The sequence below is a fragment of the Brienomyrus brachyistius genome, chromosome 9, assembly GCF_023856365.1.
Source record: "Brienomyrus brachyistius isolate T26 chromosome 9, BBRACH_0.4, whole genome shotgun sequence".
Lineage (NCBI taxonomy): Eukaryota > Metazoa > Chordata > Actinopteri > Osteoglossiformes > Mormyridae > Brienomyrus > Brienomyrus brachyistius.
The window spans coordinates 8,386,863-8,401,789 of record NC_064541.1 but is presented as its reverse complement, the minus strand read 5'-3'; the positions used below and the strand labels follow the sequence as shown (position 1 = coordinate 8,401,789).

At 41.8% G+C, this 14,927-nt stretch overlaps 2 protein-coding genes across 5 annotated transcripts; both read right to left on the bottom strand.

The window, feature by feature from the left end:
- Positions 1 to 847: 847 nt before the first annotated feature.
- On the bottom strand, positions 848 to 7,824 carry LOC125748519 (receptor-binding cancer antigen expressed on SiSo cells-like). Of its 3 annotated transcripts, none has more exons than XM_049024764.1 (7): positions 7,198 to 7,824; positions 6,838 to 6,932; positions 6,580 to 6,658; positions 6,012 to 6,176; positions 5,780 to 5,887; positions 4,819 to 4,910; positions 848 to 2,002 (listed from the first exon to the last, which is right to left on the bottom strand). In XM_049024764.1, the coding sequence occupies exons 2-7, from the start codon at positions 6,918 to 6,920 to the stop codon at positions 1,885 to 1,887; spliced, it is 645 nt and encodes a 214-aa protein (XP_048880721.1). In that variant the 5' UTR covers positions 6,921 to 6,932; positions 7,198 to 7,824; the 3' UTR covers positions 848 to 1,884. The 3 variants fall into 3 exon arrangements, with proteins under 3 accessions (XP_048880721.1, XP_048880718.1, XP_048880717.1); XM_049024761.1 differs by having other exon boundaries at positions 7,500 to 7,824; XM_049024760.1 differs by having other exon boundaries at positions 7,535 to 7,823.
- A 712-nt stretch (positions 7,825 to 8,536) lies between these two features.
- Positions 8,537 to 10,085, bottom strand: eny2 (ENY2 transcription and export complex 2 subunit). Of its 2 annotated transcripts, none has more exons than XM_049024765.1 (5): positions 9,966 to 10,085; positions 9,446 to 9,520; positions 9,224 to 9,294; positions 9,014 to 9,088; positions 8,537 to 8,765 (listed from the first exon to the last, which is right to left on the bottom strand). In XM_049024765.1, the coding sequence occupies exons 2-5, from the start codon at positions 9,511 to 9,513 to the stop codon at positions 8,689 to 8,691; spliced, it is 291 nt and encodes a 96-aa protein (XP_048880722.1). In that variant the 5' UTR covers positions 9,514 to 9,520; positions 9,966 to 10,085; the 3' UTR covers positions 8,537 to 8,688. The 2 variants fall into 2 exon arrangements, with proteins under 2 accessions (XP_048880722.1, XP_048880723.1); XM_049024766.1 differs by lacking the exon at positions 9,966 to 10,085 and adding an exon at positions 9,669 to 9,937.
- Between the last annotated feature and the right edge of the window lie 4,842 nt (positions 10,086 to 14,927).

Here is a 14,927-nt window from a genome sequence, read left to right as displayed (position 1 = left end):
ACTGCGGTCACAGGAGCCTAAGCTCAGATTTAACATGCTGTCAGGATAACCTTGCTCACCCCCCTTTTTGAAACATCATGCACATTTGTTCCATTCATGGACAGAAAAGGAACAGAGCAGCATTCTCCTTTGGTGCCCCAGTACCAGCAGACGCAGAACATTACAGGAGCTGTTTCTGGACTGGCTGTTTGGGCAGTAGGGGATACAGATGGCGACTGAGGTTTGCAGAACGACATCATGAGTCATCTCGGCCACAGCCCACCTTTTCTGCCACCATTACCAATGGTGGAGCAGAAAGTCACTCAACTGCACAACCAATCATCCGTCTCACCCTGGCCTGCTCCCGCCTATATCTGTACTTACTGGCTCAGCCAATAGATGTTTCGCCTATTAATACATTCAGATGTTTCAGTGGGGCGGTGCAGGTTAAGCTCTTGCTGAAGGGTAGGACGGCTGGGCCCCTGCTGGGATCGGCCCCTGCTGGCTGAGGGCGATTTTAAACCAGTTGTCTGCGAATCCTGCGTTTTACCACAGCTCCCAGCACTGAGTCGCAGCATCTGACTGATGCATAATCATTCTGGCCGACGATGAATGTGCTACGTCAGTCTGGATGACTGTTATGGGCATTACTCTTGCAGAACACATGACATTTTTTCAGAAACCAGCTATGGACTGCAAAAGTTCACAAGCAGGGAAAAAAAAACAAAGGCTTCAGTTATCAGACAGGCCGCAAACTCCCAAGCGGATGGATGTCACAATCTCGTCATTTCCCATTAAGCCGATTCCACAGGTTCCCAGTGAAGAGACTGGCACTTCCCAAAAAGCAGATACCTTACAAACAAAAAGCTCGATCTTTAGTCCTTTATTTTGTATGACACAGAAGCTTCATTCAAAAACCATTTGTCTAGCATTCAGCAGTTCGTTCAAAAAAAGTATTTCATCCGACCAAAATTATGTGGTTTCCATGACAACAGTCCAAGACATCTCACTGTGTTTTTCCCTCTGACACCCCCCCCCCCCCACCACTGAATACCTTTCAACTGGACTCTCAGGTGAATATTCAACCAAAATCGTCATAATTTCATTCCTCTACCTCAGCTGACGCTGCTTGCAGGCTGCCATTCAATTCACCTCCAACGGCAGACGTGACGAACGGGTTTGTGAGGTCGTCGCATAACCGCAGTACTTTGTCACCTCTTTCGTGAAATAATTATGAAGATGATCTGTATTTCAGAATGGCCTCCATGAATCATATATACAAATTAAAAACATATATAATTAAACAGATCATCATAATTAACAAACGAAAAGAAAGACTTCGTTTAAAAATCAAATGTTGTAACGTGACCCAATACTCTGATGTGTCCCGTATGACAATCATGGCTGATTTGGTTGACAAACACATTCGCTTTTCAGAAAAACGCTTTAATGTCCACCTTTACCTCCCACCCACCAGCGATTATAGCATCTTCCCAAGCCTTCTAGCAGACTACAGTGTGTCAGAGGTGTGGTCTGTGACCAGAAAATAAAACTGAAAGCATTCCATCTAAACAGCAATAACGGTTCAGCGAGACCCATAAAAGCATCCCTCCCAACCCTTTGTACTCATAAATCCAAAAAAACAAAAAAAATTAAATTTAAAAAAAAAAAAAAAACCTCCTCTAGTTCCTGGAAAAAGTTGATACCGGTCAGGAGGCATCTTCCCAAACATGAGCCATTTAAAAAAAAAAGAAAAAAAAAAGCACTATCGACAGTATGAAGGTGATCTTGAAGTAGGCCACTGGAAGTAGGGGCATAGTGTTAGGAGAATGTGTGAAAAAGCAGGATTTAACAGGCGATCGGGCCTCCTCCCTGCCTCACGCCACGCCCCCAGCTCTGCAATCGTTACGACAGCTTGATCGCCATCTTCTGTTCTTTTTTCATCAGTCTCTGGGCCTCCTTCTCCACTTTCTTCTTCTGCTGCTCTATGGCTCGCCTCTCCCTCTCTGCCAGCTTCTGCTGCCTGTTTGAAACAGTAGAACACCCGTCTGAATTCGGCCCAGTGCTTTCAGAGATGTTTCAAAGCAAGACTGCAAAGGACTGTGGGAGCTTTCCATGGAAACGGCTCGTGACGATGGTGCCGCGTCTCTTCCTGGGACAATTTTACACACGCCAGCGGGACTTTGATGCATCACTGAAATATGAAATGTATGTAGTAAAAGGCTTGGAGGATGAAATCCGCGAAGGCGACGACTCCGGTTTTGTTTTCACTGTCAGATGCAAATAATTTATTTCACTTAAAAGCGGAGGAAGAGGAGTTGAGGTTGGGTTTAGCATTAGCATTAAAATAAAGTAATTTTGGAAACAATTCCCACAATCTGCCTAATCTATAGTGGTAGGAACACCAATGTTTAAACAAACATCATAGGCCACTAAACACCTGCTTTCAGACTTGATGAGAGAGGGCCGTTATCCCACTGAAAACTGATGCTTTCTTGCTGCGCCGAATTCCCACTGGTGTCTTGAAGTTCCGCTTGCTGACATTTATTCAGTGTTTTACATTTTATTCTTGCCAAATAGGCAAGTGTTTGTCTAAATTTTTTGGTTGAAGTGAATCAGTGAATCTCATCAGAAGCTGCAGGCCCACGGCTGCGGCAAGGCCCGCCCACTCTCAGAGACGGCCAATGGCCTTGCCTCAGAGCTCACCAGAAGGCTGCGAGCGGAGAGGACTCGCTCATCAATCTGCCAGGAAACATAAATTACTTCTGGCTTATGCAGGATTTCCCAGAAAACACTTAATATTGAACAACCACAGCTTTTACTGAAATATGGACCTTAATCTCATTCTGTGCACTAATTTCCATAAATTTCAGTAATGCTATCAAAGGGCCTTAGCCAGGCACCAGAGCTGAACCTCACTGGCATTAAAGGGACAGTCAGCTTCATTGATGTCTTGAATCAAAATTATTCATCCTTCTTCATTACAAGCTTTTCAGATGTCAGTAAGCTTCTGTTTAATGTCAAGTAACACTCTTTAAAGTCAAAACCTGACACAGCCTTCAAGGAGACATGATGGTTGAAGGTAGCAGAACATGCTGGAATGTTCAACGCCTTCCTCTAAAGTGCTAGAATATGCTTACGCCAAAAGTGTACAACTTTTTGTATCTTGGGTTATTTATTTATTTTTTTGGTGGGGGGGGGTGTGAATAAGAAAAAAATGGGGAAAATTAAAAAATCTGGATTTTATGTTATGGTTCTGTCATCTGGAAACATGACATGAGATGTTTTGTATCGCGGTTTTGGTCTCGGTTTCAGAAGCCATCACAAATCAAGCGGCAATAAGATGTAGCATCCTGACATTTAATTCATCGTCGTTATCTTCCCACCGCTTTTCCCGGAGGATAGGAGTGGCACAGACTGCAACACATCCTGGGGATCACAAGAGGCCCCCAGAACAACTGGCAGATTCATGCCCTTAAAACACCCCAACTACCTATAGCGAGGTTCTCTGCAGACGACATGTGCTCCAATCAACTCGGTGCCTGGTATCGTTTACCAAATGTTCCAAAAAATCCACCAAAAATGAGTTCAGGGCAATAGTGCCACAACGACAGTTGGGGCACAAAGCTCCACATGCAGAAGCCATTGTTACAGCCATAGATTATGGTAGGGATGGACAATTACATTTCGGCCACTTGTATTCGCGACTTCCTTCTTTCAGTTGTGACCGAAAGATCACAAATACAAGACGCTGCTCCTCTGCATTGAGAGGAGCCAGATGAGGTGGCTCAGGCGTGTGGTCAGGATGCCTCCTGGACGCCTCCCTGGGGAGGTGTTTCGGGCATGTCCCACTGGGAGGAGGCCCTGGGGAAGACCCAAGGCACGTTGGAGAGACTCTCTCTCTCAGCTGGTCTGGGAACACCTCGGGATTCCCCCGGAGGAGCCGGACAAAGTGGCCGGGGAGAGGGAAGTCTGGGTTTCTCTGCTTAGACTGCTGCCCCCACGGCCCGACCCGAAAAAGCGGAAGGAGATGGATGGATGGACATAATTGGTACGCAAGTACGCATTCACCTTAAAAAACGATACGTGCGACAATCGATTGTTTGTGAAAGTGCAAATGCGCCCTTATTTTAAGTGCATCTGCGCTGCTATGACAAGAAAATACCTTGCATTTTAACCTGTATACCGCAAATGAAGTAAAGTTAGCATATAAAGATTAAAAGGCATTATATTTTGTTTTCATATCAGCACAAAAGCACATAAAATAACTACGCATTTACACTGTCACCACAATCGACTGTCGTATGCATTGTTTTTAAAGGTGAATGCGTACTTGAGTACCAGTTATTTCCATCCCTGATTCTGGTTATGGGAGCCTGCTGACAGGAAAAACACATAGTGAATGGTGCAAAAAGCAGTGACACAGTGCCACCTGCTGTCAAATAATGGAATAGCACTTTGAGGACACAAAAAAATCACACTTACCTCCCTCCCCAGAACAAAATGCTTTGTGTTTGCAGTTACGCAGTTTCTAATACCTTGTTTAAAAACTTAGCCTGCAAAATGCTTTTTTCCTCTTTTTTCCCAAAATAACCCTCTATGTTCCCCGTTGGCCTACTACCCTACTTTTCCAGCACTGACCTCTCTCAATACAATGTTTTAAATATTAAAAAGCAAGTCATCCATCCATCCAACTTTAAATCATATATGCTATCATGGTTCCGGAGAATCCGGAATGCTATGCCAGGCAGCACAGGCTTTTAACCTATTAACCTAATTATATAATATATTTTGCTGATCATATGTATAAAAGCGGGGGGGGGGGGGGGGGGGTCATACCTCAGCACCTCCTCAGCCTCCCAAGCAACACTGGACTCCTCCTCCCACGCGTTGTGGTCCTCCTGCCAGGTGTCCAGGTCCCCCAGCTCCGCCTAGCGATCCCAGGCATGAGAGCAGGAGTTACCCAGTGCACATGAGGATGCCATCCCAGCTCAGCTACGCAATGCACGCTGGGGAATGGTGCCAGGCTCCCAATGGCACTATAAGACGTGCAACCCCACTGGAGTCACACTGGCAATCTATGCTGTGTTACCATTAAAAGGTCTTTAACCTAAACTCCTCTGATTTATTATGTGGCTGTATATTCAGAGACTTGACCCACCTGATAAGTAAAAATAAATATGATATTTCTGAACATTACAGTCAGGGAGAGTACTAAAGTCAGCCCCCTTACTGTACACAGCACATCTCCCATTCCTATTTTGGTCACTCCTGCCAAAAACAAAAATCAATCAATCATGTAAGCTCTTGACTGATGTAATGATTTTGCCAAAGAGGACTCAAGTCTGTATTTCAGATTAGAGATTGTTAGTCATTTTATGAGAGGTTTGGAAGACATTGAACATTCTGTTTAAAAATAAAGGACAGGGGTGTCCAACCACGTCCTATGAAGGTCATATAATCCACAGGGTTTATTTGTGCTAAACAGTCAACGTGTGTCACTGGCAATGACGTAGGTTCAGATTCAGCACTGGCAGGAACCGAATTAGTTATGACTCCCGTACTGCTCTAACCACACAACGAATTCCTACCTTATTGGTAGGGCCACAGCCCTACTGTCCAAACCCAAATCTATGTCCTTGATGCGTTTTTCAGAAGGAGAGCAAATAGATTGTCTGTTTGGTAAAATGCCAGTCAATTTTTACCTTCTGGCCAAATTCAGCTGAGCGCAGAGTTGAAAAATAAACCCACCACCATCACAGCTGACGCAATCTGGGCGGAGCTGTGACACGACACTCACCGTTGGCTGGATAAAGGACAGATCATGACTGACAGCCAGTCTGCTGGAAAACCCTACGCTTGTATCAGGAATTGTCAAGTTCAGAGGCTCCCTCTTCTTAAGGACAATCTGCAGGCAGGAAGATAAGACGACAATTGAAATTGGACCCATGAGAACCTTAATTATCGCACAAGCCTTGTCCATATAATGAGCTCAATAAACAGTTGAGGGGGGCAGTCTCGAACAGGCGTACTTTCTGTGTTTTTCTGATGGTGGGCGCCATGTCCTTGAAGTAGTCTGGCTCCTCCTCCTCCTCCTCCACGTCTTTCGGCTGCAAGGTCATGTTCCCATTCCCCCCCTCGATCTTGACGCTTGTAGGGGCCTCCTCATCCCAGGAACTCCATTCCTCAATCTCTGACTGTATGAATGAGAACATAGCCTGACACTGGCCATCTTCAACAGGACTTCACTTAAACGTTTCATTATTCCTCTGCTGCACAAACTGTAAATTTACATATTTCTCCTCAACACATAAAATTAATGGTTTGGTTCATTTTTGCCGTATTCTGTAAGGTTATTTAGTGACGCTGGTTATAAATGGTAAAAAAAAAAAGTAATTCCTGTCATATTACTTCTTGTTTTCAATGTTGCAATAACTTATACCACTGCTTTTACTACTAATTCCTTACATATGTCCCATTTCAGTTTCTCGGAAACACTTCTGGACCATTTCATTTAAGGATGCGTTCATTTCATTGACAATCTTAAATGTTTCATTTAAGGATCTTCATTCCAGAACTCTTATTAACAAGATCACTTACCGGCTTTGGAGCTGAAGAATGGCTCACTGTTGTTGGCAGAGTAATTTGATCACCACTTAGTTTTCGTGACCTTCCTGACCTAAAGACAAATAAACAGGGAGAAATACTGCTCACATTTTTTAGATTAAGACAAAAATTCTGGTGACACATGCTAAACTTTTAACGTCAAACACTAGTATCTACTAGTGATACTAGTAACGGCACAAAATTGGTTTGTCTTTTCATTTACTACATTCATGTGCATTTAAGTGCGCTTACCGACAAATGAGCCTTTTTAAAAATGAAAGTAACGTCACCAGGCAGGTGCAGATCTTAAAGAGGCGGAACTGGCCGACTGTCATTGTGACTTACACCTGGATTAGGAACAATAAACAGCGGTCTGTGTTAGACTACCCGCAATACACTAAATATTTAAACAAATAAATACAACTGAAATATGCATAACTGAAAACCTCATTCACTTTATTTGTTTAAAAAGGTATTTAACTGAAAAGGACATACAGAATACTGCATAGTATAAAAACTCGAGTGCCTTCTAGCATTTGGAACAATAAATAGATCTTATAAAAGAGCAACATTTTAACAAAACGGAAGAGATTCTTCAGAAAAAAAACACACCCAGCGTTACGTGTGTGCAATTCCCTTTGCAAGTGCAAACGTGTCTGTCACAGTATAAAAAGATCTGCTGAAACGAATGATTGGTCGCACGACGCGGTACTGCAAAAATTTTCAGTAACATAAATCGGGATCATTCTTAGGTGAATAGTACAGCATGCATATGAGCTCAAATAAATAAACATGTATCATTCAGATTCACTTCTCCAGGCCTTTTAGTTAGCTGACCATGCGTGTTTCATACATTGTCAAGTTCCCAGAATTCCAAGCCGCTCGGCTTTTTGACAAAACACTGCTCACATTACCTCCACATGCCAGTCTGTGCCGGGGTGACACTCACCGGGCAAACAGCACATTCAGTTACAGAGCTAAAGCAACTGCCCGGACCCGCCTGGGCCCCTCTTAACTCAGCGCGCCGAGACTCTTATCGACATTTACTGCCTATATTTCATTAAGATCTCAGATCCACACCGTTACATATCCATCGCAACAAATTTTGTAAAAATATCAAACTGTGCCATTCTCAATTCAGACTTCACCACTCTTCCATTGCATTTCGGCTTCCATCTTTGTACCGACGAGGAAGTGCAACGAATCTGGAAGGACCCAGTTATAGACGTCCGAGGCATTGCCTGTCTCTGCCACAGTCCGAGTTCTCTAACATATTAAAAGAATGAAATATATATATATATATATATATATATATATATATATATATATATATATAGAGAGAGAGAGAGAGAGAGAGAGAGAAATAAACCTGAATTTATCAATTAATTTTAATATTTCATTTGAAAACTTGCGGCGTTTTATTTATTTTATAGCGATAGCATTACATTTACAAAGTGAAAAAAATCAACTAAGTTGTTTAAACTATAGAACACTTCAGTATTAAGTATGGATTTTGCTAGAAGATACGTACCGAAAACAACATATAAATCCATTTAATAACGGTCAAAAGTATTTTTGATAAGTTGAAACGGCATTAGCGCAGACTCCTATAATCCTTTGCACGGTTTACGGCGTGCACCCATCCATCGACAGCGAAGGCCCAGCGATGACTCGCGGCTCCCAGTAAGCTCGCTTACTCTGGGCATCATTCCCCCAATACCACTTTCGATTCTAACCTATGTTATTAAGGACATATTCACAACAAATATCTAACTGCAATTTTTATTCATGCTGTGTGTGTAGCCCCTCATTGTCACATATAACAGGCCGCAACACTCCCAATGTAACTGATTTCCTCGATAATCCAAAATAATACACGTATCAAATACTCTCATTTTATAAAAAAAAAATAAAAAAGGAAAATATTTAAGATAAACAACACCGACAAAAATGAGAAAGCAAAAACATTTATTGATAAACCTGAACATCCCAGAGCCGGTGCCTGATTATGAAAAAACAACTAAAAAAAAGGTACCAAAAATGAAGATTATCTCACGTCTTGGTTAAGATGCAACAACATGGCATTAAAATGAAAAGCTCCCTTCATAACGCAGAATGCTGGGCTAGAAATGCCCTTATTCTTTGCAGAAGGTCTTTCTTCACACTGTCTGGCACGAGAGCTGTAAGGAAGCACAGACACAACCCAAAATGCAGCTGTACTTAGAACGAGGACTAAAGACATCTTATCCCATATTCCATCTCCATTTAAAGACTTTAAAAACTACAGCATGTGCAGAATGGAGGCTACAAATATGATCAAAATACAAAGTCCAACGTTTCCATTTTTTACATCTAAACCGTTGCGAGTACCAAAATGCAGTTAAACAGTGAAAATAATCAGGTTTTAATACTAATAGGTTTGCTCTACCTCTTCCCTTTGGTGTAATTTCTGCAACCAGGTCCTCCACTGTGACATGTTCAAATCCCTTTTCTCTGATGACATCTGCAATAGCACAACATTTATTTTTGGCTCTGAGAGAGGAAAAGATCCATCTACCTTAAAAGAAATTAACCACTGGACAAAGGGGAGAGGTGCTGGATTGATTAAATGGTTTCCCTCACCCAGTAAGAGCCTTACCTTTGCAGTGTGCTTTCAGCTGGTCCTTCCATCCACATTCTATAAGTTTGGCTCGAAGTAACTCCTTCAGCCTATAGAAAACACACCACCCATTCGATGACAACTGTAACACTTTAAAGAGGCTTGCCTGGACACTCTTCAAGCTTTAATTACACTGAAACTGATGCGAAACTACCTATTGCACACAGTCTGGCACGAGCAGGTGTTAATGTTTTTACCTACCTCTCCCGTTCGCCCATTTCTATTAACTTCTGATTAATAGCAGCTCTCATTTGTGACTCTTTACTCATATTCACCCTGGAAGATTGGGGAAACAATGACTGAGCAAGCCACAGACCAAAGCACGCCAGTACTTACAATCCACCACAACATAAGACAGTACAGTGATTTACAGCAGACAATAGGTATCTCGTAGTTATTAATATGCAACAAGCCACAGTAAAACCTCAGTGATCCTCTATCTTCGACCGATTTCTCCAAATAGCACCTTCATTCCTTCATCTAATCTATGCATAAATCTGAAGTGATCACCGCTTCATCGCATTTGCATGCATCTGAATGCTTAGATATCTCGGCTGTACTATAGCAGTTTACTGCATAGCGCGGTTGAAAATTGCAGAATTTTAGTATGCAAACATATATGACATTTGTAGACACCACGCTACCCGTATGCAGTCATGTAACTGCTATATTTTAGCCCTAATCCTGCGCATATAAAAGTCGCCTGGCGTGTTTCACTCACCGAAATGCACGCGGCTGTTACCACACAAGCGTCCCGTGTTACTATACAAAACCAAGTGGTTCCTACATGCGCTGCAACTGCGTAAAATAAGCTAATTTCAACCCGCTCACTATTAAAAAAAATATATAATTGGCTTAAATGTTCAAATAACGTTATCTGGGTGCTTTTTTCCTTCAACGTTTTTTTGCCAAGTTTTTTGTGGGACATTTACCCATCAAAACGAACTTAGTTTTCACACAATTTTGCCCGAATATTGTTGGACGCTGTCAGAGTTATGGAAGTGTCTTCCCTGTTTAAAAGGGACGTGTATGCGCTACAAGGTGTAACCGAGAAATATGACGGTCCACCATGAGGTGGAAGCAGTGTTCACGGAATAATTTCGGTTTTACGGCATTAGTAGGGTAGCTGATATAAGTAGGCACCGTATAACCTAATGTGCATCCACCTAACTTTCAACTTATCATTGAAAGTAATATTAATATATATTATATAATATAGATTATTATATTATCATACAATAATTAAATATTAAAATGTTTATTAATAAGGAAATTACATTGTCAGTAAAAAAGAGTACCCGTTTGTACCTTTGCTTGTCACACTCAAGGGTCTGCCAATTGTACCTTTAGGTAGGTAAATGTACCTTTTAAGACACAGAAATGGACTCTGAGGAACATTTTTGTATCATTGTGGGTACAATAGTGTTGTTTGTACCTTGGGAGTCCATTTCCGTACCTAAAATTAGACTGACATCTGTACACCTAAGGATACAATTAGCAGACCCTTAAAGGTACAGCCCCAGTGAGAAGCGAAGGTACAAATTGACAAATTGGTACTCAGTGAGGCGCCATATCTCACGTGATTACTTTAAGCTACTAAGTACATTTCTAGACCCACATGCTTAGATACCTGTGCCTTAATAAATTTTATTAAACCTATTATATTACATTAGCCATGACACTCTGTAAAAAAAAAAAAAAAACAGAGCCTGGATTATGGATAAATCCTGAGGGGGGGGGGGGGGAGGAATAATGAAACAGGAGTATTTTGTTTCTCTGGCTTTACCTTTTCAGATGATCATGCCCTGGATGGAAATGGAGGTGCTGATTTGAATGCAGGCCTGAAAGGCTCCCGTGAGGTAATGAGAGATTATTCCTCACACGTGGAGCGAAAGGGAATGCATTTACCTCATATTCCACAAGCTCTGGATGCGGCGAGCTAGTGAACTCCGGCATTTATTTATAGGTCTATACATAGGGTTGCCCGCTATGTGTAAATATCTGTAAAACAAAGTGAATCTGGAGAGTTGGGAAGCCGAAAGATGTGTGGTTTTTTCCAAGATCCTTGCTTCACTATGAATCAGATGCTGCTTTAATTCAAATTTAAAATGGACAAATCACAATTTGTCACTTACGTTGTTACTATGTTCAGCGACAATGTCGAGCAGAAGAGTCACCTCTGAGGGTTGCTGCAGCATCGGCATTTCACTGCAGCAGGCGTGGGAACATCGCTGACTGCGAGGCTGTGACTCAGTGCCCTCCGCCCTGACTGGAGTCACGGTTCTGTGCCGCTGTGCCACTAATCGCTTACTTTCTCACATTTAACAGGCACAGGGACCACAGCCTGTGCTGTTTCCCACAGTCACAGCGCTTGGTAGAAAGACGGCAGATCGGAGCAGGTTTGCCACTGGTGTCACCGATTTTGCTAATTCAAAATGGAAGAATGATGATCACAAATGAAATGTGTGTTTTCTGATAAGGTTCTGGAATGAGAGTGCTGTAAAGAAAAGAAAATGACTATGTATTTGATAATATTTCACACAATATGAGAAACAGATGGATGACATTTTTCTATACCCACTATTCAGGGTTAGGGTTCCAGATTCTTTGATGAAGCAATAAAAATGGTTACATTACTTATTACATTATTAACAGGGTGCGATAGACTGGCCCCCCATCCTGGGTTGTTCCCTGCCTCGTGCCAATTGCTTCCGGGATAGGCTCCGGACCCCCCGCGCCCCAGTAGGATAAGCAGTTTGGAAAATGGATGGATGGATTATTAACAGGGTAACTAGTAATCAGTAACCTATTATATTTCAAGAGTAACCTTCCCAACACTGATTATACTCCATATTATAAGTTTAATATATCTTTGTCTTGCCATCAAATTTTTAATCCACTTAAGAAATGTGTTATATGGTCGGTAATATTGTAGATTAATGTATTGTCACATCCATGTCATCCTCCATCAAACAGGATTTTTCATGACTCAATATCGGGCTGTTTTGCCTGATTCATGAGGGGAATATTGTATGGAGGTTGTTCTCCTATTTGCATATTAATCCAGACCCAGTTTGCATTTACTAGCCATGTTTTCATATCACTGGTCGATTCTTAACACACTATGCACAGGTCCACTTTCTGTGACATCACCGTTCCCTTTGAGGCAGTATCAGTTTAGAGCTCAAAAGCACTAATTTTGTTGGTTTTCCATCCATACTTCACATAATTTCTCAAGGATCCTCCAGAGTTGATCCTCTGCTCGAGTGGCTTGCATGTTTCATTCTAAGGGTTTGATTTCCAAATGCCAATGTATAGAATACCCTCCAAAGCTGGATCTACTGGTCTACTTGTGCAATAGTGTCCCAGAAATCATAGTGTGGGTTTGGGTTAGGGTTAGGGACCAGGACCCCCCCCACCCTCCATCCTGCCGCAGTATTAGTTGTCTAAACAAATTGGTTTTTCAAAGGGTCAGTCCCATGAAATCCATGTTTTGGAATCTAGCTGACTGACTGGTGGTTTATCCCTTTATAGTGAGAGTTCCCCTTAAAGCTGCTAATTAAAAAAGGGTGAAGACTTTTCATTATGATTAACACTGCTGATCACTTTTTGGGGAAGATGCCTGTTCCAGTTCTCTGTAACCATGGTGATGAATTCATCTTCAGTCCACTGTGATGGAGCCTGATCACTTGATGTACTGGCGATTGTTTTAAAAACAATAACATTTAAGTTATTAAGCCGATTGTTTTTTTTGAGCAATGCGTGACTTGGGATCCATTTGTCCGATCAGTGATTGCCTGTTCCTGTTCCCCGAAACTACATAATTTTTAATTGAATTGTCGTGCTTTATTATAATTAGTCCTCTGGTTTTCAGTAACATCTCTTAAGTGTTACGGATGTCAGTTTCACTCTCAGTGATGTTCTTCACTTCATTTCAGGTTCTACAAACAGAAAGAGAAGTGACCTAGATGAGCAAAGATCGGGAAGGTTTCAGAGGTGACTTCTGACTTCTACCTGAGGTTACTGTAGGTGTCCGTCAGAAAAGCAAGGAGCTACTGAGCGTGACGTCTCATTAAAGCACAATACAGCAGGCGACTGCAGTGCGGAGATAACAAGAATGAAGTGAAAACTGAATTTCATTTTGCGGATTAGAGTACTGTAGGTGTAGAACTTTTGTATTGATCAGTCAAAGTATGAATACTTTAAAAAATGTAAATACCAAATAGAACTAGAATGTTCTAGCTGGCTGAACTTTATTCATAGTTATGTCAGATATGTAGTCTGTGAGCAGTAACACAAATTGTGTAGCTGCAACCAAACACATACAACATATAGACAAGGGTCAGGATGTTCAATGACTAATGTATATCATTAAGCATTAGATGCATGATTTCAAATGTGATTTTTGGTACCGGGTGATGCGGTTCCAGCATCTCAGGAACTTTCTCACGGATTTTCAGGTGCATCTCGAATTTATAGAACGGTGCACAGTCGGCACTGGCAGTCCTGTGGTTGAGAATGGCTTGTCAATGAATGTAACGAGTGAGGTCAAAGGAGAATGGGCAGAACTGTTAAAGCCAACACGAAGGGCTCAAGCGGAAAAGTAACGGGTCAATACAACAGTGTTGTGCAGAAAGGCTTCTCTAAACACACAAGTTCTCCATCGTTAAAATGGTTTTGGAGGCGGCTGCTAGACGGCTGTACCTAAATAAAATGGCCAGTGATTGAATATCCACTGACAAGGATTTTTTCTTGAAATAATCAAATCGGAATGGAGAACAACATGAGTCAGTAATTTTGCAGTGATTTCATGGCTGGTTGAACCTGCTTTTGTTTTTCCTGTTTTGGGATTCACTGTTTCACTAATATTCATGTCACAACATTCCTCAGAGCATGCTTCCCGCAAACTGGAGCCGAGCAGAGTAGGTTTGCGTCTAACGTCAGCCCCTGTAACCCATCTCAGCCCAGGTTTATTAATCCATTAGTGTTTCCATGGCTTCATTGTCTTTCTGTTTATCTCATGCTGTAAGCCCGTCCCTGTGGTCCACTTGGCACATGAAAGCTTGAGGATCTGTCTCCGTGTTGCCATAGGAACCACACTGAAGGATGTCCTGCAAATAGAACTTTACTAGATCCAAAGGGACATACAAACAAACAGTTTATTAATTTCTTTGCTCTCAGCGTCTTACTGTTTACTAAAGTAACAGGGTGTAATTTACTGGAAGCTCCCAGAAAAAGGGACATAAAGTGTCTTCGGATTGCAAAGCGGACCTGCTCTATTCCTCCTTCCGGCGACTTCCAGACTCTGTGAAGTCTTTCCTGAGTGAAGCTGATGCACAGCTTTCATCTTCGTGTAAGCTGGACCTAAAAGACCCGCTCAAAGAATTAATTGTGCACTCTGTTTGTTAAATGGACAATAAATAAACATCAAACAAATGTTTCTAGATGACTTAAGTCTGAAGGTCATGAGCTGGGATGTTTTATAACTCTTAATTAGACCGGAGAAATCTGTCATTTGTGATTTAAGCTATCTTGACATTTCTGATTTTTTTTTTGACTGAATGTGTGTTTTAATGAAGACAGAAGTTGTGTGTTTTTAAAATAAGGCCTTAGAAATAATTATATGTGATGGACAGCACCATAGAGGCCACATGCATGCTGGTATGCACCTTTAGGGATAAAC

Coding starts and splice junctions, on each gene's coding strand:
- LOC125748519 (XM_049024764.1), bottom strand. CDS start 6,920: ATGACAGTCGGCCAGTTCCGCCTCTTTAAGATCTGCACCTGCCTGGTG. Junction 6,177..6,579: donor ATTCTTCAGCTCCAAAGCCG/GTAAGTGATCTT, acceptor TCATTCATACAG/TCAGAGATTGAGGAATGGAG. Junction 5,888..6,011: donor CCATCAGAAAAACACAGAAA/GTACGCCTGTTC, acceptor TCCTGCCTGCAG/ATTGTCCTTAAGAAGAGGGA.
- eny2 (XM_049024765.1), bottom strand. CDS start 9,513: ATGAGTAAAGAGTCACAAATGAGAGCTGCTATTAATCAGAAGTTAATA. Junction 9,295..9,445: donor GAAATGGGCGAACGGGAGAG/GTAGGTAAAAAC, acceptor TGTTTTCTATAG/GCTGAAGGAGTTACTTCGAG. Junction 9,089..9,223: donor GCTGAAAGCACACTGCAAAG/GTAAGGCTCTTA, acceptor GTGCTATTGCAG/ATGTCATCAGAGAAAAGGGA.